At 53.9% G+C, this 21255-nt stretch overlaps 11 protein-coding genes across 11 annotated transcripts; 2 read left to right on the top strand and 9 right to left on the bottom strand.

Moving 5' to 3' along the window:
- The first annotated feature begins 338 nt into the window (after window positions 1-338).
- Window positions 339-2586, top strand: LAESUDRAFT_681855 (iron reductase). Its single transcript, XM_040905775.1, has 7 exons — window positions 339-420; window positions 481-773; window positions 839-922; window positions 995-1310; window positions 1373-1541; window positions 1601-2063; window positions 2120-2586. Exons 1-7 carry the CDS (start codon window positions 368-370, stop codon window positions 2521-2523), a joined length of 1782 nt encoding a protein of 593 aa, XP_040762848.1. The 5' UTR covers window positions 339-367; the 3' UTR covers window positions 2524-2586.
- A 167-nt stretch (window positions 2587-2753) lies between these two features.
- Window positions 2754-3613, bottom strand: LAESUDRAFT_744060 (uncharacterized protein; the record flags this gene model as incomplete). The annotated part of the gene is made up of 3 exons (XM_040911289.1): window positions 2754-3388; window positions 3458-3502; window positions 3555-3613. The coding sequence occupies 3 exons, from the start codon at window positions 3611-3613 to the stop codon at window positions 2875-2877; spliced, it is 618 nt and encodes a 205-aa protein (XP_040762847.1). The 3' UTR covers window positions 2754-2874.
- Window positions 3614-4744: 1131 nt separating this feature from the next.
- Window positions 4745-8355, bottom strand: LAESUDRAFT_242161 (uncharacterized protein). Its single transcript, XM_040901706.1, has 11 exons — window positions 8247-8355; window positions 6675-8177; window positions 6594-6622; window positions 6401-6540; window positions 6038-6350; window positions 5946-5987; window positions 5830-5892; window positions 5641-5762; window positions 5430-5588; window positions 5268-5370; window positions 4745-5212 (listed from the first exon to the last, which is right to left on the bottom strand). Exons 2-11 carry the CDS (start codon window positions 8140-8142, stop codon window positions 5021-5023), a joined length of 2631 nt encoding a protein of 876 aa, XP_040762846.1. The 5' UTR covers window positions 8143-8177; window positions 8247-8355; the 3' UTR covers window positions 4745-5020.
- A 15-nt stretch (window positions 8356-8370) lies between these two features.
- LAESUDRAFT_242195 (uncharacterized protein) lies at window positions 8371-9588 on the bottom strand. Its single transcript, XM_040901707.1, has 3 exons — window positions 9040-9588; window positions 8660-8990; window positions 8371-8612 (listed from the first exon to the last, which is right to left on the bottom strand). Exons 1-3 carry the CDS (start codon window positions 9431-9433, stop codon window positions 8531-8533), a joined length of 807 nt encoding a protein of 268 aa, XP_040762845.1. The 5' UTR covers window positions 9434-9588; the 3' UTR covers window positions 8371-8530.
- Window positions 9589-10758: 1170 nt separating this feature from the next.
- LAESUDRAFT_242089 (uncharacterized protein) lies at window positions 10759-13071 on the bottom strand. Its single transcript, XM_040901704.1, has 3 exons — window positions 11882-13071; window positions 10905-11826; window positions 10759-10843 (listed from the first exon to the last, which is right to left on the bottom strand). Exons 1-2 carry the CDS (start codon window positions 12933-12935, stop codon window positions 10979-10981), a joined length of 1902 nt encoding a protein of 633 aa, XP_040762844.1. The 5' UTR covers window positions 12936-13071; the 3' UTR covers window positions 10759-10843; window positions 10905-10978.
- Window positions 12831-13620, bottom strand: LAESUDRAFT_242142 (uncharacterized protein). The gene is made up of 4 exons (XM_040901705.1): window positions 13570-13620; window positions 13399-13517; window positions 12975-13343; window positions 12831-12921 (listed from the first exon to the last, which is right to left on the bottom strand). Coding segments are annotated over exons 2-4 (426 nt in total). The 5' UTR covers window positions 13455-13517; window positions 13570-13620; the 3' UTR covers window positions 12831-12920.
- Window positions 13621-14434: 814 nt separating this feature from the next.
- On the top strand, window positions 14435-15220 carry LAESUDRAFT_760550 (uncharacterized protein; the record flags this gene model as incomplete). Its single annotated transcript, XM_040912760.1, has 2 exons — window positions 14435-14608; window positions 14666-15220. 2 exons carry the CDS (start codon window positions 14435-14437, stop codon window positions 15218-15220), a joined length of 729 nt encoding a protein of 242 aa, XP_040762842.1.
- Window positions 15221-15253: 33 nt separating this feature from the next.
- Window positions 15254-15573, bottom strand: LAESUDRAFT_727358 (uncharacterized protein). Its single transcript, XM_040909205.1, has one exon. The coding sequence runs from the start codon at window positions 15523-15525 to the stop codon at window positions 15343-15345; it is 183 nt and encodes a 60-aa protein (XP_040762841.1). The 5' UTR covers window positions 15526-15573; the 3' UTR covers window positions 15254-15342.
- Window positions 15574-15754: 181 nt separating this feature from the next.
- LAESUDRAFT_760549 (uncharacterized protein) lies at window positions 15755-17390 on the bottom strand (the record flags this gene model as incomplete). The annotated part of the gene is made up of 6 exons (XM_040912759.1): window positions 15755-15961; window positions 16552-16694; window positions 16745-16843; window positions 16916-17034; window positions 17089-17161; window positions 17210-17390. The coding sequence occupies 6 exons, from the start codon at window positions 17388-17390 to the stop codon at window positions 15755-15757; spliced, it is 822 nt and encodes a 273-aa protein (XP_040762840.1).
- An 8-nt stretch (window positions 17391-17398) lies between these two features.
- Window positions 17399-17977, bottom strand: LAESUDRAFT_242058 (uncharacterized protein). The gene is made up of 4 exons (XM_040901703.1): window positions 17942-17977; window positions 17754-17891; window positions 17533-17700; window positions 17399-17474 (listed from the first exon to the last, which is right to left on the bottom strand). Coding segments are annotated over exons 2-4 (306 nt in total). The 5' UTR covers window position 17891; window positions 17942-17977; the 3' UTR covers window positions 17399-17473.
- A 1455-nt stretch (window positions 17978-19432) lies between these two features.
- LAESUDRAFT_737657 (uncharacterized protein) lies at window positions 19433-20566 on the bottom strand (the record flags this gene model as incomplete). The annotated part of the gene is made up of 2 exons (XM_040910810.1): window positions 19433-20409; window positions 20476-20566. 2 exons carry the CDS (start codon window positions 20564-20566, stop codon window positions 19433-19435), a joined length of 1068 nt encoding a protein of 355 aa, XP_040762838.1.
- Window positions 20567-21255: the final 689 nt, after the last annotated feature.

Below are 21255 nucleotides of genomic sequence, written 5' to 3'. Positions count from 1 at the left end.
TATCCACTCATCATTCGTTGGAGATAATGCCTGCGTCGCTGCAATGCCCGCACCGTGAAGGATGTGTACCAGCCCGTCACAGGTCATGCCGCACCCCGGATCGCGCAGAGAATGTTTTGCTCGAGGTCGCAATCTAGCTTCATGTGGATTGCACGGAACATACGACGTCCTTAGGCCATCGCCTGTGTAGAGTACACCCAACGCACAAAACTTGTTTCGGGCGGGCGGGCGTTGCGGACTGCCAAGACCAAGGCGAAAAAACTGTTTCACCAAAGTTTGTCCCGAGCAAACAGACATCCGCCACCGTATTTGCGTCTCAACCCTGAAGCGTGCTCTCCCCCCAACCGGCCAGGTAGACAAGGCGCAGATGGCGAGTACCGGTACAGCACCCACAATTCCGACCGAATTCCAGCAGTACAAGTAAGGCAGATACACCCGTGTTCCATCGACCGAGCTACATGCTGACATTTTGCACCCAAGTTCCTATGTAACCGATCCCAAGTGGCAGCGCAAGTTCTCCATTATATGGGCCTCGTTTGCTGCAGCAGCATTCGTCCTGTCTTTGCCTCATTTTTTGCGGGCCCTCAGGAGGAAGCAGCTGTTTCGTGGATTTTTTGGCGTCTCGGAGGATCTGAGAGGGAAGCGGTACACTTATATCGCCTCCAATGAGAAGGAACCTAGCCATGGGAGGCGAACATATTATGCAGTTGCTGAGACGATTCAAGGGCTGTTTTGGTGGGACTTTCCCTACGTAGGCCTGAGTCTTGGACAGGGTTCGTTCATTTCCACTGCGCCGCCAGCGTCAGTGGGCAATCATTGACCCGTTCGCTTTGAACAGCGCTTCTGGTTGCTGGGTATCTCGCATGTGCAATAACCTGTATGACCCTGCACGTTCCACTTATCACCAATCCCAACCGTGCCGGTGAGTTTCTAGTTGAACCGTTTCGCCACTGCACTTACTGATCGCATGCTTCGATGCCCTGCATATTGGAAGGATTTCTCGCCCTGGCGCAATTTCCTGTTGTGTTCCTTTTTGCAACGAAGAACTCCGTATTGTCGCTATTGTTGGGTCCTGGAAATGGCTACGAGAGACTGAACTTCCTCCATCGCTGGGCTGGCCGGGGCATGCTGATTGGAGGCCTGCTTCACGGGGCTCTATGGATTCGTAACCATCTGGTATACGACATTCCCATCATAGGGCAGCAGAAGGAGACGTCCGGCGTGGCAGCGCTTGGCGTGCTGTGCATTCTTGCCTTGACTTCGCTGAGACTTGTGAGGCGATACCTATACGAGTTCTTCTTCATCACTCAGTACGTTTCACCAGCAAGTATGCTCTGGTTGTGAACGTGCCGCTGACGTCTCGTCCGTCCAGTGTTCTGGGCTACGTTGCCTTCACGATCACGATATGTTACCACACGACGTACGCATACACGTGGATCTACGCACCTCTGGCCTTCTACGGACTTGACATGTTCCTGAGGCTACTGCGATATCGCATCAAGGATGCGACCTTGGTGCCAGTTGATGGTGGCATGACACTCGTGCGTTGCAGCATCTGGGAAAAGTGGTCCCCGGTACTAACGATTGACACTGTCCACAGATCCATGTACATGATTGCGTTGAAGGATGGCAACCGGGCCAGCATGTCCGCCTAAGAGTTTTCTTCTCCGGCCGCTTTTTCGAGTCGCATCCTTTAACGATCATCAACGCCCCGTCGTCGCTTTCGTGTGCCCAGACGCCGACACTCGCCCTCAGTGCTAGAGTTAGGGGAGACTGGACACGGGCCCTCAATCGTTATGCCATGAAGGAGCGGGATCGTCTTGGAAAAAGCGAGAAGGATGGGCAGCCCGGCGTCGCGGTGCAAGTGATGCTCGATGGGCCGTATGGCGGCTGTGGAGTTGATCTGGGTAGATATGAGTGTGCATTCCTCATAGCTGGTGGATCTGGAGCGAGCTTCACCCTCAGCCTCCTGGACGATATCGTCGCGAGATGTGTGAAGCTTGGGAGATCTGGCGGAGAGAAGACTACACGCGTCGAATTCGTTTGGTACATCCCCTCAACCGGTGAGTTACCTTGCAAGACCCTCCATGACCACGTTTTCTGAATCATCTTCTTGCAGAATGTGCAGAGTGGTTCTATTTGATGCTCACTGAGATCGTCGAGGTCACAGACGGGACGTCCCTCGACCTCCACATCTCCATCTTCATCACTCGACCTTGCAAGCTCGAAACCTCCGTGACCATTCCAAAGGCGGATATCACCGTATCACGACCGTCTGTCGGTTCTCTCATGCGCGACTTCTTGTACAATGCAAACAATGCAAAGGATATCGAAGACGTCAGTGCGTCTTCACACTCGCAGGCAGAGTCGGGTTCGATTGGCTCCGGTGGAGGAGTCGCCATATGCGCTGCAGGACCGGATTCCCTCATGGTTGAGACCCGTAATGCTGCTGCGATGCTATCCGTTAGCCGAGGGATTGCCCTGGGATGGATAGGGTTACATACAGAATCGTTTGCGCTGTAAATGTATGGAATGTAAATGCAATCATCTTCATGCTCCGATCATTGATATCATATGTGGATGGCGAAAGATGCTTTCTTTATGCAAGAGGATCGAGTAGTATATGTGCTGTTTTTTTTGCATGTTTCCGCGTAGGCAGGGACTGCGTGTGACTGATTCTCGGCACGTGCCGATGTGCATGAATCCTCGCGCACGTATTCAAGGTGACTTTTTCGACTCCCACGTTCGGTGTGCTTTTACTTTCTATTCATCATTCAAGCACTGGACGACCCTAGATTACTGACATGTTTACAAGTTGGAAAAGAAAGCTGAAACCGTACGGTACGGCCAATTGATCTCGTCGTTTAGCCGAGACTAGATCTTCCAGAAGTCGAGAGCTGTAGCTCCTTGCTCGAAGGGATACCCTCCAATGCCCTTGTTGACAACTTCGCGGCAGTCCCTCACTGCGCTGCGCAATCTGTTCACAGCATTTCGTGCCGTCTCCAGATCCCTGACCCTACCGCTCTCCAGTTCCTCTCTCGAGCTTTGGATAGCCTGGCTGATGTCTGTGTCGATGGAAGCCAGGACATTCTCCAGCTCTCCCCCTTCCTCCCACTCCAAGCCCATCGTTGCTCGTACTACCACCGAGAGCACTGAGAGACTGGCGAAACCGAGCCCTGCTCCGTAGAGCGCGCACACGCGAGACAGTGTTTCTCTTAGTGCTGGACCGGGTCTGCTCGAGCCGCTCTCGTCTTTTATGAACAGCCGATCCGGGAATGGCATAGCTGTAGCATTGGTTTGCAGCATCCTGCGCCTTGCTGCTGCAGTAAGTGCGGACGCCACTGAAGGTGGACTTGCTCCCAAGGTCCCTCGGATAATGGCGCGCAAGCTAGGCGACCGTTGTGTGGCGTCATGGTCAGCTGAATGAGTAAACCAGGACATAAGAGAACGAACTCACTCTTCAGCATTGGCATTAGCTATGAAGGTATCGACCATGAGGTTTCTACGTTGGACGCAGGTAAGCACAAGTGCAACAGATGTGGAAGGACACTGACACATGTCCGACGATAGGACTTGTTGTTCCTTCGTGATGAAGCGCTGAAGGCGCAGGCATAGCGCGTCGTTTGCATGTATTCATGAAGCCAGGAGCCGCTGGAGAAGATAGCATATATAGGTGCGCTTTCTCCATCTATTCTCCGCGTAGAATTGCTGATGAAGGTTCCCCCCATACATTGAACGGATTGGCTGGCGGATCGTCAGCTCGGCTTCGGTGTTGTATAATCACATTGTGGACAACAACAACAAATTTGTGGCGGAATGCGCGCGGAACAGGAGCTTCGGTGTTATGCTGGGTAGCCGTAGGGTCATGCGGAGAAGATGCTCAGTTGGATGCCAGATATAGGGCATGTCCAAATCTCTTGGGCTCATAGATTTGTGGAGCGAGGCACTGCTCGGCGCACTCTACACGTACAAGGCCTCAATCTACATACGCATATCTTCCAGCTGTTTGCTGCTCGCTCAATTTCAGGAACTTCCCAATGCATGGTACGCTTTCATGTTGACTTCACCATGCGCTCAGGAATACGGCCGTATTCACTTGCTACAGATACATCAACCTCGACTCCACCTAGTTGAGATGCGAGCTCCGGGGTTCTACGATTACTGCGGTGTTCATCGTCTCGGCTGTGGTCGCGGAAGGTGTTTCATGGTGACAGATTGAATTTCAAGGATGCTCTCCTGTAAAATAATCCGTGCCCAGCATCCTCGATTGCGCAGCTTGGCTTGCCAGTCTTGTTCCGATGTGGGGAAGTCACAAACTGAGGCGCTGTTAGGCCTTGTTCGTCCGCTGTCAACGTACACGTTGCATGTGAACGTCCATCCATTTATCCATCACGAAGCCCATATGGCAGTGCAAGTCAAATAAGATGAACTGCCTTGATTCTTCAACCATCTACGCAACCACTCCACATCGGCGATCTCTGGCAGCACAGGCCCCCCCCTCATTAAATTTGTCACTGTTCAAAACGAGGACTGCGCTGAATTCAAAGGATGCGGATCCATCTCCTATGTATTTCATCGTGCGCAACTGTACCGCATGCCTTGCTCCTGTGTCAATTCGGCCCCCGAATGTCTATGATTATCTCACAATCGTAAGTGTTTCAGTACGTTGATGTCTCCGAATGCCTGTCCGAGTGAGATTGAGCGCGTTCTTGAAGAATACAAGAACATAAGGAAAGAAAGATGATGAATATAGAGCGCTACTCGGTTTCATTGTAATGGGCGTAGCATCAACAGGACTCAATTAGCTTTGATTCCGACCGCAACGACAACTTCATTCTCGATATTAGTTTGTAGATGTCTCGCATGTCAACTAGGCATTTTTATAATCTATGTCAGCGTCAATGGTACGAAACTATAGTACAACAATGATGCGCAAGCGAGTCCACTGTCGCAGAGGCGAAAACCCCGTGCACGGCAGGGTATATGAGTTGCTAAATTACTATAGTCTATCCATGGAAAGTCATAACTTGCTGGTTGTCGAACTGGTGAATGTTGTAAGTCGCTGAATGGGCTGCAATTTCTTCTTGACATCGCGCAATATGGTGGTCTTCGGTTGCCAATCGTCAAACGCATCTCGGAGCCTGGCGAAATCGCGCGCAAAGAAATGAGCCACTCGTTCGTCAGCGATCATATCGCGAAGGGACCAAGGAATCTGTATGATCATTGTTCATGAAGAGGGGGACGAATAATTTGGAGATCGATCGTACCTCATAATCGTTCTGCTCAACCACAGCGTTGAATGGCTCCACGACGAGTTCCTTGCCGGCATCATCTCCATCTGTCGTTAGGAAGAAGTACTTAACTGCAAGCCTGAACGACAGAAGAACGTTCAGATGCAGTCGCGTTCACAAGAAGAAGATTAAGCTTACGAGAATGTAGCGCGCTCTTCGTACACTGTGGAATGACCGACGCCGCTCAGCGTGCCAGCCGTCGCTTCTGACAGATGGACCAGAAGTCCACCATCAGAAAGTCCAGCGTCCATGATTCTGATGAGCAGAACCAGGAGATTGGACAGAAAATCTGATGAACTGAGCCATGGATGAGTTCTCGGAAAGCAACCTATGAAACAAAGGGACGCACTGGTATGCATCGCCATCGATATATAGAGCGCGCAAAATCCGAGGATGCGAAGCGGCAGTGAAGAGACCGGAGTAGATTGGAACCACCTGATCGTTCAAAGAAGCTACGTATACCATCTTTGTCTGCATCCGAGATGGTTAGGATAGCTTGTAACACCAGATACAACGAACACCGGACTAGCAAACTCACACCATGATCCATCACATTACGCAGAGCCTTGACGTAGTTCTTGGAGAGACGCGTTTCGGTGTTCTGAAGCGACTAAATAAGGATAGGGTGTGTCACTCAACCTGACCTGTACCGACCTGGAATTCGAACAACTCCCGCGCAGCTGGATTTTCAACGTACTACCAAGATCTTCAATCTTGCGTTCAGTGAAAAATAGCGACAGTCTAACCTGAATGTACTGCTGTAGGAACGAGCTTGTGCCTAGGTACCGCAACGGCCCAAGATGGATACCGCAAAGCGCAAGGAAGCCTATTCTCTGCGCTTGGACCGATGAGAGCGACGATCCACCCGGTGCAATCGTTGCTGCCGTCTTCGTGAGATTATCTACACTTCGTGACGTGAGGATATGACCATCACTGATGAGCCTATCGATGAGATGCGTCGCAACGATGCATCCTTGGGAGTGGCTCGCCACGAAGATGACGTCGGCCGCGTGCAAATCTTCCATCCAGTCTTCGTCACTAAGGAGATGCTCATGGACCCTGACGAGAAGTGAGAATCATATGCGGGCTACCGCGGAAAGCTCTTTCACCTTGAAACCTTCCGTTCGATTGTCCCATCGCCTTCCAGCGGTATCTTGGTGATCTTCTTGAATTTAAAGCCATGCTCCGCTTCAAATTGCCATAGCGCTTGACAGGCCATGTCAACAAATTTCGTGCTGGAAGACGGTAGCTAGATAGCAACAAATGAGACTTCCGGCACATTATTACGAGACGGTCACGCACACCACCGGCCAAAGTTCTGGTCACCGGACCTGCGACCGGAACACTCATGAGCGTTGGTTCACCATGGTCGATAGAACTCACCAGGCGCCCATCCAGCAACTCCGATGACCACCACTCTGCATCCACCACTCAGCAGATACGGATTCAGCTCCTCGCCCACCGCTGCCAAGGCCTTCGGCAGCTCCTTACCAAAGTGCAGGTATTGTGCTTCTCCCTCCTGCGCATTCGCCTTCTCTTTACCTTTGCTCGTCACTTTGCTCTTGCCCCCTCCCTGTCCGTCTTTGTGAAACAGCACGTCGCTTACCAAGGCGATCGTCTTGGACAATTTCGACTTTCCAACTTGTGGCTTGGGCGGGATAATGGAGCGTGGTGGAGAGAACAATATATCTTCCCACGTCGGTAGGATAAGATTCGGAGGCGAAGGGGGGCGGGAAGCCGTAACGGAGTGGTTTGATGCCTTCGACGGCGCGGGGGATGGTGTGCGCGCGTTTGCCTGCTTAACAGCCTGGAGCGATCTCTTGTGCTCCCGCCTCGCAGCGGGGAGCGAGGACGTCGATGGCGGGGACGGCTGCATCTGCTCTCGGATAACTGTTCTCTTGGCTGTTATCTCGATGGCACTTGACGAGCCCTCGTGCCTATTTTCCTCCCCCTCTTCAATGTCCATTACCTCCATTCCATTCTGATCACGCTCGCTCCCATCCTCGGCGATTGATTTGGTTATCAACGAGCGCGACATGAAGAAGGACACCCAGCCCGAGCGAGTGCTGTTAATTGATGACGAGATGGGGTTCTGAGCCTCGGGAGGCGGGGACGCGGGCGGGCCCATCTCCACAGGTTGAGTTGGAGTCCCTTCCTCTTCTTCCTCCTCCTGTGCTGCCTCTCGGGCGAGAGCGCGCTCCTTGACCAGCTCCGACTCTGTCTTGGCCAGCTCGCTTGCGAAATCCTCCTCGATCGTACTTCTCGAAGCATGGCCGCTCGCCCAGCCTGCAATCGGCGATGTAGCATACCACGTCCACGGAGAGTACCATGCAGAGCCGTGGCTCTTAGCCGTCTGTGCAGAGAATACGGATGCTGGCTTGTTTGGACTTGACGGGCTCTCGGGCTTTTTCTGTGCTTCCGGCGGATGCTCGGTCTGGACGTGAAGCTCCACTTTGTCTGCGTGTGGTGACGGTGATGACATTCTATCGTCCTGAATGGGTAATTGGGGTGGCGTCTCTGTGGTGGGTTGATTAGAAGATGGCTCCTCTGCAATTGGAGCTTCTGTCTGCAAGGACTCTTCCTGAACAGACTGTGCATTGGCACCCCATCCAACGTACTCCCACCACGATGTGCTGTTGCCTTGGACACTCGCCCGAGAGGTCTTACGCTCTCGTTGCGCTTGTGCGCTCTGGTCGGCGGGCCCATCTGATGACTGAAATGGTTGCGGCTTCCCGTCATCCTGTTCCTGGGAAGGAGGATTCGACGGTTGTGCGTCCGGAGGTCGCGCTTCAGTTGTAGTGGCTTCGGCGACCTGAGCTACAGACGAATTGACTCCGTTCATCACCATCATAGGGGTGACCCCATTGTGACTGTTCTTTGGATCTTCTTGAGGGCAGACGAAACCAGTTCAACGGAGGTGAGAACAGATAAGTAGGTGTGATGTGTGAGACTCACCAGCTATCTTCGCCACAACACCCTCCTTCAAAGTCCGGTCATCCTTCGACGCTCCAGCGTGTCCGGCATCCTCCTGCTTCAGCTCCGCCGTTCCCGCGACCAGATAATCGAGAGGAATTTTCGGCCGGCCCAGGAGCGGGATGCGCAGCGAAAATCTGCTCTCGGACGGATTCAGAGATGTGACCGACAGCTTTCGATTGACAGCGTTGTCGCTCTGGCTTTCAAGCACGGCGATTGCGCGTGCCGACGGAGGATTACCTGCCACAAGGCGCGGGACTTCATCGTCAACGGAGGAAATGGACGGAGAGTCGACCGGACGGCCGGTCACAGGATCGCGAGGTGCAGGAGAGGACGAAGATGAGCGGTCTGTCGAGGTGGGTGGCGGCGAAGGTTGAGTTGGGAAAGGGACGCACTGGACCTGCGAACCAAACTGGCTAGCGCTTGCCATTTCGTCTGGAGGGTTGGGGGCTGGCTGCACTGATGCTGCAGTGGGGATGGTTCCCTGCTCTATATCCGGTTGCGGAGACGTCGGTCGTGCTGTCGATGTCGAATCGGACTCTGCGGATGCGTATCCCGTCACCCATGCGAGCGAACCCAGCCATGAACCGCGGGATGGGGATTTGCTCGTCTCCGGCACCTCCTCTGACTTCGGAGTAGGGATAGACAGTGGCGGCGACGGAATTGATTCCATAGGCATCGGGGGCTCTCGCGAGGAGCAGGGTGATTCGGAAAGCACTGCACGGTCTGGACACTGCTGAGAGATCGATTAACACGAAAACAAATCGGAACTCACTATGATCAGCATGATCCTCCGTCGCGATGCTCTCTCCTGATGGCGGGCTTTCCGCCGCATCGCCACGAGGGTTCCCCATAGAACCCGTCCGGGATCGCTTTCGCTCCACATTCTCTTCATTCGCATCGAGATCGTTTTCTCTCGAAATCATCGACTGCGAATGAAGGCGGTCTCTCTTACGCGAAGTGACACTCATAATGCTGGAGGCATCATCAATGGCAAGGGCAGGTAATTGTTCGATCGCAGATGGCAGCCTGGCTGCTTGTTCTGGCTGGGCAAACACAAGCGAGATGCTTGCTGGCTGTTGGCTCTTCGCATTTGATAGAGTCCGCCGCCACCTAGGAGCCCCAGAGCGAGTAGAGTTGCGGCTAGGACTCTTCGACTTTGATGACATGGGAAGAGATGAGTGGCATAGCGCACGTTGCGCAGGATCCGTATGTACTCCTCGACGTTCACGGCGTGTTGAGCCTATGTAAGCCCGTCGTATTAGGCAGTTCCGACCAGATTAGATTAGATGGCATCAGAGCGGCAATTAAATACGATCACGCTACAAATAAGCATTTTGTCTTTGTGACGAACCCCCACAAGCTTACGACTGTGAAGAGCTGGATGAGGGTTGACAACGTTGATACATGATACAGATAGTCCGATATTCATTCACGAGGATAGAGTGCACCACTGCGTCTGTGGCCACTTCGGCCGCACGGATGGAAGCAAAAACGACCATTACCCTCGAGTCTCGACATGCGTGTCGCAGGTCTCTCCAGACGGGATGATGAAGCGACAAGTAGCATCAATTTAGCCACTGACGCTAACGTTTGGCAAGTGATAATCCGCGGAGTTCAAAGAACCGCTCTTGGTATCCAGAATGTCACCATCAATGTTGTGTTATGGCTGCATCTAATATTATCCTAGTCGCACATTATCTGCGCACGGTCATTTCATCGACTTCTTGACTCAGAACAAGAAGTCGATAAAATGACCGTGCGCTGATGAGCTAGAGCGAGCGCGTGGATTTGGATACGCCATCTTGATCCGGAAAGAGAGCGGCATCTTCAGGAACATGTGTTTGAAGCACGAGATGTTCAGGGAGCTGCAAGAGCGAAGGCTGGGATTTTCGGCAGTAAGACAAGACTTGCAGAGGGTCGCTAGTAGAGCATGAGAGCCGAAACACAACTCCCCTCCCTCGGGGCCGGTATTGGGGAAAACCTCATCGGGATTGGGGAATATCTTATTGGGGATCGTCGCAGTCTCGAGTGTGGGTTCTTGTGTCTTTCTCAATTTTCATTTCGTGGGCAAGACTTCATGGAAGTAGGATCTGTATATTGCCAATCTGACATGGATGGTTGTAGAATTACTGGATTATCAACGTTGAAAATATTCCAAGCACGGTCACAGTACCATGCGCAACCGATCACCTTCGTCACAAATGAGCGATACACTGCGCATTTAAATATCTTTCCAATCTCTCTTGACCCATCCTATGGCGTCGCATCACATATGTGTTGTAAACGACCTCCTGTTCGCCTCGTATCACAAAGACCATCCGTGTTCCAGTGAGTTCGTCTCGATGAGCTTGGGATGCTCGACAGTGGCGTGAGCACCTACTGCGCCGCCACTTTCTCTTTCACTGCAACCTCCAGTCGCGCACTACCTGCCTCCACGGCAGCCTTGGCGGCATCGCCAAGCCTCAAATAGTCCCTCGCCTCTTCCGTATGCAATTCTTCAGCCGAACACTCAAGCAACCTGACAGCCTTGAATCGAAGGGTCAAAGGGTCGGTAACGGAAGGCGGGAAAACTCCGCCTGTGGGCACATAAAAATTAGTGTGAGGAACCGCCGCAGGCATAGTGATAGTCTAACTCACCTGCAACAATGCGCTCGTAGTGAGGCTTGATAAGTGCGTGGATTGCCTGGTGCCTCTCGGCGACGTCGAGGCGTCTAACGTCTTCGGACTGGACGATAGGCGGCACGAGCGCCATCAGCGCCGAAACGTTGTCGCGGATGGCGGCATCCGTGCCGGGCGGCGGGCGGCGAGTACGCTTTGACCCAACCGTTGACGATGTTCGTTGCCTCCACGTTCCATAAGGCAAGCGGGGTGGCGAGGACCGTGAAGTCGCCGATCGAGTTAACGGTTACGTTGAGCACATACTTGGCTAGGTTCGCGAGCAGCATGCCAGTCTGGAACCAGCTCCAGTCGGTGAGCAGGCACTTGAAGAACGACCACAGCACGTTCTGGTCGTATAGTGCCTTGACGAGCGTGAAGCCCTCGGTGATGAACGTCTGTAGGCCCGAGTTCAGCGGCGCGCTGCTTCCACTCGCGCGGAAGACGACTTGCATCGCGGCAAGTGCTGTTGAGAGCTTCGTACGCTGGTCGCTCGTGAGGCTCGTCCACCACCGTGCAACCTTCTGCACGAGCACGGGGAGCGCGCCCGTCCCGAAAAAGCCAATATCTATCTTCGGGAGCGACCAGACGAAGTGGGCGAGGATGCTGAAAGTGGATACCGCGCACGGATCGAGCAGGTCTGCAAGCACCGCGGCGTCCAGTGTAGGAGGATTGGCCACGGGCACCCACTCAAAGTAAAGCTTGGAGGCGTCGAGGTTTCCAAGTGCGGTGCCCAGGCTCGCGGCGAGGATCTGTCCATTCGCGGCCTCGGAAAGTATAGTGGGCCGGGAGGCGGAGGGGGGCGTCAGGCTCAGGAGGAGCACACTCGAGCCGCAGGAGGCGGGCAATTCGTAGTCGACTCGTGAGGATTGGGACTGTACTGGGACCACAAGGGCCGGAGAGCCTACAACCACGCAAATGAGCAGAATTCCATGAAGTATCTATATGGTACTGTATACCTTCGGTCTTTGCGAGCGCGTATCCGAGCAGCTGGCCGCAGGGTGACCAGACTGCAAGGGCAGGATCGGTGCTAGCTGTAGTGGGTACATAAGTGAAGACGGCAGCAGTCAACGCGTCCGCTGCTGAAGCGACGATCTGATCGTTAAACACAGTCCAATACTTGCCCGTCGCCGGCGAGCGCACGCGGAAGCCGGTACTCGTCTCATCCGAGTGGAGCAACCCGCGACCGAGGAGCGGGTCGCTGAACGCGAGCGAGCGCGGTTTGAGGGTGATCGTCGATTGTTCCCTCCCAACAGCACACTGAATCGTGCTAGTCAGCCCATACTGGAAGAACACCTGGGCAGTCTTCCCGATACCAGGCTCGCCGTCGAACCCGAAGAAAACGTTCGTGCATACGACGGTGCCCGTGGAGATGATGGACTCGATGACGTTCTGCGCGACGGGTTTGCCGCCGGACATAACTCCCCAAATGACGGCGATGATGTTTGTGCCGCCCGCGCGCTGGGGGTTGACGAACGTGGTGCGCGGTGTGTCGGTGGGCGTGATGGTGAGGCTCCCGGAATCGTCGTTGCCAAAGAGACATTGCATGGGCGTGTCGCCGTACTGGTAAAGGATCGAGATAGTCTTGACAACACCGACCCATGGGTCCGTCCAGCCGTAGCTGCAAGGACCGTCAGCACTGAGTGAGTACAGGTCAAAGCGAGACGCAAGTTTGATAATTCGCGGGATTGACGCTGAGCGTCTGGTTCCACTGCACCATGCTGCGTATGCTCTCAGTAATGTCAAGCCCGCCTCAATTCGCCGCGTGGATGATGAGGCGCGGAGGTGCGACAGTGGGGATGCTGATGGACTCGCCATCCAGGATGGCCATCGAGGCGAGGGAGAGAGAGCCGTCAGCGAGCGTGTATGCGCAAGTGAGCATGAGCTGCGTGCGCATGTAACTCGGCAGTTGGGGGTTGGTGATGAGCGGCAGCACGCCTGCAGGGAAAGGAATCTGCGCGACAAAGGTGGAGGTTGCGTTCCGGTTGAGCCACGCGGTCTGCGCGGTGACATCAATGTTGTACCAGGTTGCGTTGAGAAGGATGAGCTCGCCAAAGGTGTAGGTGGGCGTAAACGGGTTGAGAGCGGATCCGTCGTAGTTGATTGTGAGAGCGATATTCTCTCCGGCGGCCGAGGCTTGGAAGGTACTGTAGAGCGGGTCGGCGGAGGGGGGTGACGCTGGTGGAGAGCGGGAGCATGGCGCGCCAGACGACGATGCAGGTCTTGTAGGAGTCTGGGAGGGGGTCCTTGCCGAAGAGTGTGTTGCTCGGGGTGATCGAGAACGAGTTATTGTTGGGATTGCTGGTGGCGGCGTCGATGTAAAGCTGGCGCACCTTGGAGGTGACGTCCATGTTGCCGTAGAATGCGCCGACGATGTCTAGATTGTAGACTTGAGACATGTTGGGAGAGTTGTGTGTAGTACTGCTTGACGAGGACAGGTGAGATTTTATACGGCTGAGCCACCTCAGCAACTTGCCTTGTCATGTGGGATCTGCTCTGAGAAGAACAATTTCGGCGAAGCGGGATGTGCATGGCGGGAGCACATGTCAAAGGTGAAAACTTGGAGGATGAAGGAAAGTTAAGAGCCCGAACAACCTGTTAATAGAAGGTTTGGCTCTTGTAAGAGGTGCAACGGGGAACGCGTTACTCGACGTCAACCTTGCACCTTTTGAGGTGTATCAGGTTTAATCGAGCTTCAAAGCTTTGCGTTGGAATGGTCATATCTGATGTCGCCGTCAGTTAGATTGAATCACTGTCTGAAGTCTGCAGATCGGCATATTGATTCAGCTGCTTGTGCTTACCTGTGATATTTAGCCATCGACATTAAACAGATCTCCGGGCCACCTTCAATTGGGTTCGTGCTACCGATTCAATTCGACCCACCTCGGGGACTGTATTCACGTTCAAGTAGGTAATTCATGTGCAAGGCACAATGGGTTTCTATCTAGTGAGCGATATTCTCAATGTGACGCGGGTGAATGTTACGTAAATCGCAGTAAAGCCTCCGACGATGAATCGATGACGGCCCATGCGAGACGATATACGCGACACATGATAAGAAGACAAGACGCGTACGGGTTGAAGTGAAGATGAGACAAACACCACGAATTGTCTGCTCATTCGTGCTGGGTTAGCTCTCTGTGCTTCGTCCACATGTTCGCCAGTAGTTGCAGTGCGCGCCGACGCAGCGTCTATGATAGGCATGGAAGCAAGTCGTCAGCAAAGCTACTGCCACGCGGTGATAGATAACCGAGCTTCTCAGTCTGCTGTCCTGCGGCTGTGCCGATTTCCTCATATCGGAAGCAGACGTCCCTCACATGGCCACCACTGATGGTGCGGGTATCCATAGCTGGATGCACATTGTCCATTGCGGTCGGCGTCATATGTAGGCTTGCGACGATCAAAAGCGGCCGTACAGCGCCACTGTGCGCACCCGATACAAAGCGTATTAAATGCTTATATACTTGAGAGTACTCACATCTTGCGCCTCCTTTGCGAGCTCTGCTACCATAATGGCTCTTGCGCTGCTCAAGATTCCCATGCTGTTCGTCGCCGCGGCCGCAATCCATGTCTCCAGCGCGGCACCCAACCCTTCTCCATCGCGTCAGGAACGAAACAGGTTCAGGACTGTGGCCGCATCGTCGACAGCCTTTCGCGCAAGTGCGGCCATCCCGGCGCTTATTCAGGTGGGGTCATGCATGACGTTATCCTGCTGCACGAAGGAGTAATTTTGAGCCCGACAGTTTACCATCTGGATGTTGACAATATGCGAGAGCACGGTTATCATCGCGAGTCACTATCCAGGCGTGTTTTCCCGTCGCATTCTCACCCTCTTGACGTTCGGAGCCCGCGCGTCCCCGTCCGCCATCACCCTCACCTCCCCATTCCTCATCGGATTCATGCTCGAGACCGCCGGTAGCGCGATTCGCATAGGCTGCTTCTGGCACCTCGGCCAACTCTTTTCCTTCCAGACAGCCATTCGCAAGGAGCACGCCCTGATCACCGACGGTCCGTACACGGTCGTGCGCCACCCCGCCTACGCCGGCAGTCTCCTCCGAACAGCGGGCATCCTCCTCTGTCAGCTCGGGCGCGGCTCGTGGTTGTCCGAGAGCAGAGCCAGGTACACGCCGCAGGGATGCATCTGCGTCCTGGCGGGTGTCGTGTACATGGCAGCGTTGTTGGCGACCGTGGCCGTCCATTCCGGGCTGGAGGACCGCGAGTTGAAAGAAAAGTTTGGAAAAGAGTGGGAAGAGTGGGCGGAAAAAACATCGAGCAAGCTCTTCCTTGGCCTGTACTAGGTTTGAGGCAATGGCGTGCCTTCCGGGTGAAGATATTTGACGAAACCAGCAACCACGAGACGACCCTTGTCAACGAGCCGATCAGCTGAGTAGCAGCACCCGACCTTCCCAATCATGCCCTGTCATGCACCACATAGGATTAGCAGCTGCACAGCTACAATGGACGAGATAACGCAGGACGGGATAATGCAGGACGAATGTAGCATTTGCGTACACTGGGGGATACTTCTCTGATGGAAGACCCCCAACCCCTCCTTGTAGCACCTACGTGTAGCACTAGCATCAACAAATGAGGTGCCACACATTGCAGAGGAGACACTGCTCGGATAACCTGCTGCCACAACTCAGTGCGGTGTCCCGCCAGTGCCCGTGTGGCTGAGAGTGGTCACCATACGTGGAGAGGAAGGACCCGTGCGCACAAGTCTGATGCATGCGGGGAAAAATACGAACCATCCAGACGATACCTTCCTGATGCCACATTTGAGCGATGAACAGACCAAAGAGCAGCGAACTAGCGCGATCAATGATCCCACCTCAGCACGCCTCTTCCTCCTCCTCTTCCTCCTCGAAGTCAGATCCCTCGTCCTTCTTCTCCAACGCCGCCTCTTTCTCTGCCTGCGCCTGCGCCGCAAGGGCAGCCTGGGCGATGGCCTGTTCAAGCAGCCTCGTCTGTTCTTTCAACAACGAGAGCGATGTCAAAGACGACGGCGGCGCGTCTGATGTCGAGTGACCCTGCATCGACTGGCCGATGGGGTTCATATTGCTTGCGCTAGATGCTGTGCCAGAACCGACAGCAGTGGGGGGAAAGGGGGGGGGTGGCTGGCTTGCAATTGGAACTGTTGACTCTGTGCAATGATGCTCGCTAGCTGGGTCTGAGAGACCGGTGGAGGTAGCTGTTGACCAGGAACAGGCGAGCCAGGTGGATTTGTCTCATTGACTAAGGGTGGATCACTGTACAGGGTGCATAAGTAAGAAATAATGCAGCAAAAGACGCTAGCTTCGTGAAAAGATAAACGTCGTCAGATAGGTACGACGAAGTTTCAGCTTACGTAACCAGGAGATTGTTAGGTGCGACTTTTTTGCACACGGATTTCATTAGACGGCCGTTCTTTTACTACAGCAGCAAGAGGCACGCATACGAGCACCCACCATGGCCAGTGTGGATGCATGAATGGATTAGGCGTTAACGGCACAACGTCAGGACTAGGACACACTACCGCGAGCGTAAAATGCAATTGCACGAACAACGCGTCCAGAAAAGACACACGAAAACTCAACAAGCAAAACTACGAAGCATCCTTGACCCCTACGAATAGCAAGCCTCGCTTCACCTTCTCAGTCTCCTCCTGCAGAGCCCTCGCGTCCTCGCTCATCCCCCACATCTCCTTGTCAAGGTACTCGGGTATCTTTCCCTGCTCGAGAGCGCTCTCGAAGGCCGCGTTGCGCGCATTCAGCTCAACCATGCGGCGCGGATCTGAGTGGCCCATGAAGGTGATCAGTGCGCTCCTTGACGAAGCGCTGCACGCACCGTGCTGAGGTGGTTGTCGAGTGTGGCGAGTACCTCATCGATATGAGCGGAGGGAGATTCAGGAGGAAACGTTGGAGGCGTGGAGTCGCTGTTTGCTTTGATGAGATCCTTGTAAGAGATGAGTGAGCACAACACTTTGTGGTTTGTGGAGCTGTTGTTTCACTCACATCCAAGAGCGTTGGCGAGGCCAGTGAACCGACCAAACGCAAAGTGATGTGAGGGTCTTGCCCCAATCAAACCCTCGAGCACCTCAGAATCCGTTTTTGCAGCAGATGGTGGTCGTCGCCTTTCCCCCGTGAAATGCGGTTGGATTTCCATGGTCCACCATGGCAGTGGTCACTTTTCCCCTCTCGACCGAGCGATGCGCTCGAAGATCGACTCCGTGTCGATCTTGAATTCGCCAAAGCCTGGCCCTGAGTAGAGTCAGCATCAGCACCCGTGAAGCAACGTGCTCTACTCACCATTCTCGGTCTTCTCCATGAGGCCCACACAAGCCCGCACGTCCTCCTCGGGGTCGTGTTCGCTCTTTCCCAGGTTCTGAATCTTCCCCGTACCACTTCTCGTGAGCCACGCTAGCCCAGGCTTCAGCGATTCAGCGGCCGGTTGCGTGAATGGTGGTATATGACAACAGTATCGATGCATCGTGGGTGGCGGATATTCAGCGGTTTCAAGTCCCTGCGTTGAGCACTTTTGCGGTAGGATTCAAGAATTGATCCTGCTCTGTGTCTTGCAAGCATGTCCACCTAGTCGCACCGAAAACATGGCGGTCCATCGGGTGACGCACCAGCCCACCAGTATCCCATGCCTAGTCATCGCTTCCAACTGTGAAGCGGCAGATCGAGCTTGAGCTTCTGGGCCGATCGCGCAGACCTCTCCATCCTCGCTGTAGTAAAGAACCGACGGGATCTCCACTTCCCTTGATAATTTTGTTCTCACAATCCCGCTCGGAATACTGAACAAGCATCAGCATCCACAAAGCCAGTCATAGTATCCAAGAAAACACACTACGTTACGCTGAATATCTGGGGCTCCTCCCGGGGGTCCAGCACTTGGCAACGATACGCACTGAGAGTCGTACCAACATTGATCCCGAAGACCGTTATACACCGCTTCTTACCTGCATATGGTGGCTTGGACGTCATGCTAGACAGCAGTCTCAGCGTTGTACTTGAGCTTGAAGTGTCCGATAGCACCTGCTATGTGGAGGCCGTCGTGTGTGCGCAACTTGTGGATTTTGCAAGGCCACGGAGCGCGACTATGCGTCGGTACGAACACATGACGGATATCACCATCGGACGATACAAGTAGCGTGTCATTACGCATCTCGGGACTTGGCGTAGGATGTTGCACCTATCGCTGACTTGGTGTTATGCACATCTGAGGCATTGCCACATGGCATACTCAAGAATATAGACCGAACCTGTAAATTGAGCCGGCATATCGCATCCAAGGGACTTCGATCTCCCCATCGATTCAAAGCGCGACGTGCCAGAAAGTTTCAGTTGACGCGAGGCTATGTGGGCCCGGGACTGCATCTGCTTTACGTTACCAAATCTCGCTCTTACCTACCATCCATTCGGCCAGCGTGGATGGTGGGTCGGTATTGCTAACGCAGAATCACGATATCTGTGAAGATGTCACCGGTCACCTGGCTAATCGCCTTCGTACACCATGGTCGCCGCCGACCTTCGTGCACATGAAGCTTGAAGCTTTGAAGCTTGAAGGATCAGCACAGAATGCCATAAAGTGGACATGAGCTCACCTCTTCTCCTCACCCTAGAGGCCGATGATAACGCCAGTGCTTAGACATGTCACAACGACCGCACCCGAATCCTGATTGAACCACGCGAGCGGCTTTCGAGCCTCACCTCTTCATATTACAAGCAATGGCCAATTATCGTCAGCGAACATTGCCTCGACCATTCAGAGTCTTAGTGGAACAGAAACCGACAGGATCATGAACGTTGGAGGCCGTCGCAGCTGAGAACAGCGAGTTTTACAGGAGTCGTCTTGCCTCGATACAGCTGTGTGCCACAAAGTCGTCCAGTCGCTCAGCGCAGCGCGACGGACGCCACGCAGTAAGAAGGTTGCATCTAGAATGAGATTGGTGCACCCAAGCTTGCGTGGTATTTCTGAGCCTCTACTGAAGTGAACGCAGCATACAACCGTTCTTGAAAGATTTTACGTACTAGAGAGAAACGAATTTTGTCGAGTTGCGGCGAGTTGCGTTCTCGAAGTGCCCGGGCGCCATACTCCAGTCCAAGAGGCCACACCTCCCGCGCATCGGCACAGAGGGGGTATTAGGACAGCCGCTTCAGGTATGAGAACAGACATGAGTGTAGAGAGAGCTTCACTCAGAACATAAGTAGAAGAGGATAGTTAGGGTACAGTAGCGTTACTCAGTAAGACTGAACATATGGATGACGGATGAGGAAAGAGAATTGATGCTACGTATAAAGTAAGTTAATGCGCGGAAGAGGTGTCTCGTATAATACGCTACAACGACGGTCGGCCGTCATGCACTTGGAACTTCTACTATTCGCGCTCGCTCTTCTACCATCCACTTCTCTTCAGCATGCAAGGTATCCCAAGCCCAAATGTCTCATGACGGTCATGCATATCAAAAACGAAAGCGGTAAAGGCATGAACAAATACTCAACTCACACTCCATTGTCGATCGCCATTCATCGTCGCGCGACGCGCTTGCGCTCGCGTCCGCCTTCTTCCTCAACATCCATTGCGTCCGAGCCTTGGACATGGTTCTGGTTCTGGTCTTGATGCTGTGGCACGATCACACGCGCGCTACGGGTCCTTCGGCGCGGGATCGACGAACTTGATGGTGTCTCGGAAGCAGTAGTCGGCGCAGAAGAGTCAAGCATCATGTTGTGCCGGCGCTTCGTACCAACGGTCGATTCCGACGAAGGATGGGGAAGGGAGGGAGTGAGACCGGGAGATGCGGAACGTGTTGGCAGATGAAAACCAGCGCTCGGAGGTGGTGGGAGGACAGCGGTGCTGGGTGCGGGGAAGGGGAAGGACGCAGCAACGGTGGGTGGCTCCTTGGGATTGGCATTGGAAATGGCGAGGAAACGGTTCTTGGATGTCCGTTGGAGGGGCAGACCGAGAGGGAAAGACTGCGGCAAGTGTGGAATGGAGGGACGAGAGGGAGATAGAGGAGCCACGAGTGGACTTGAGTCGTCAGAGGAGGTATCCGGGGTAAGGGGCGCAATGTTGGACTGATGACGGTCAGGACATTGGAGAGCCATCAAGGTGCTGGTACTCACGACGTCTGCTCTCCGAGCAACAGCAGCAGGTACGACAGAGCCACCGGAAGGCTTCGCGCCGGTAGATCGTGGTGCCGCCGACCCCGTCAGCGGAACATTGCTCGCGGTGGCAGTCGGCTTCGCTCGCTCCCGCTCCTTCTCCTCGTCCTCATCCTCCTCTTCCTCGCGTGACTTGATAGCCTCGAGGCGAGCCTCAATATAGTCCATGATCCTGCCGATGGTCATGCCGTGCCCTGTTGAGTCGCTTGAGTCGCCGGCGGAGACGCCCTGCTGAATCATGAGGAGGAGATCCTGGCATGCTGTGGCATATCCTGCATTGTACGCTCGCTTAGATGTGCGACGCGAGGAGCGATAGAGTGTAGTGAGGGCGAGTGCGGCAGCTACGGTGATCAGGAAACGTGGTAGAGTCAGATGGAGCGTGATGAGAGAGGAGCAGGCAAACGCACCTTTAAAATTGTTCGTCAGGTCCTTCTCGGCGTTGGCGAGGTTGGATGGAGGCAAAGAGTTGGCAAGAATGTTGAGATTGAGAGACTCCATTCGGTGCGATAGTCAGCGTTGTGGACGAGGCGCAATCCGCGGGAGCAACGATATGATGGGCAGACTTATGTAAGCATCGGTCTTGCCGAATCGGGACGTGTCAGTGGTCAGTGGGCGGGCGTCTAACATGAGTTGTTAGCTCTCAGTGCCACACAAAATGACTCTGTTCTCACCGACTCTGCCAGCATTCTTCAGTGCATCTGGACATATCCAAAATCGGAGGCATTTTAGAGGAATATTTTGGATCAAGACAATGGCTTGATGACGCGGTCGCAAAAGATATATCATGCATATGGAAGATATCCTTGAGTCGATCAGTGACGCTGTCTCTGCAAGACTCATCTCGTTTGACTGTGTCTCATGCATTTGGAAGATATCTTCGAGTCAATCGGTGACGTTGCCTCTGTAAGCTTCATCTCGTTTGACTGTGTAGGAGCTTGTTCGCATCAGGTGACGCAATATGTCGTGGTTCTTGGCTATGAACATGTACGAGGACGCTGTTCAAGTGATTAGTAACACTTCGCGATCGCCACGACTCGTCAAAATTCTGCACCACTCTGGATCGAGTTCGACGTGGGCTCGAATGAGCGCAATTTAATCTGTGCCAAACTTAGAATAACTATAGGGAACTATCGAGACTCACGGACCAAGTCGGATCTCGAGTCGAGTCCGAACATACAAAACTGGTG

This window comes from Laetiporus sulphureus (assembly GCF_001632365.1).
Source record: "Laetiporus sulphureus 93-53 unplaced genomic scaffold LAESUscaffold_28, whole genome shotgun sequence".
In the NCBI taxonomy this organism is placed as follows: domain Eukaryota; kingdom Fungi; phylum Basidiomycota; class Agaricomycetes; order Polyporales; family Laetiporaceae; genus Laetiporus; species Laetiporus sulphureus.
Note: the sequence above shows the minus strand (reverse complement) of the source record. Positions and strands in the feature narration are given on the sequence as shown.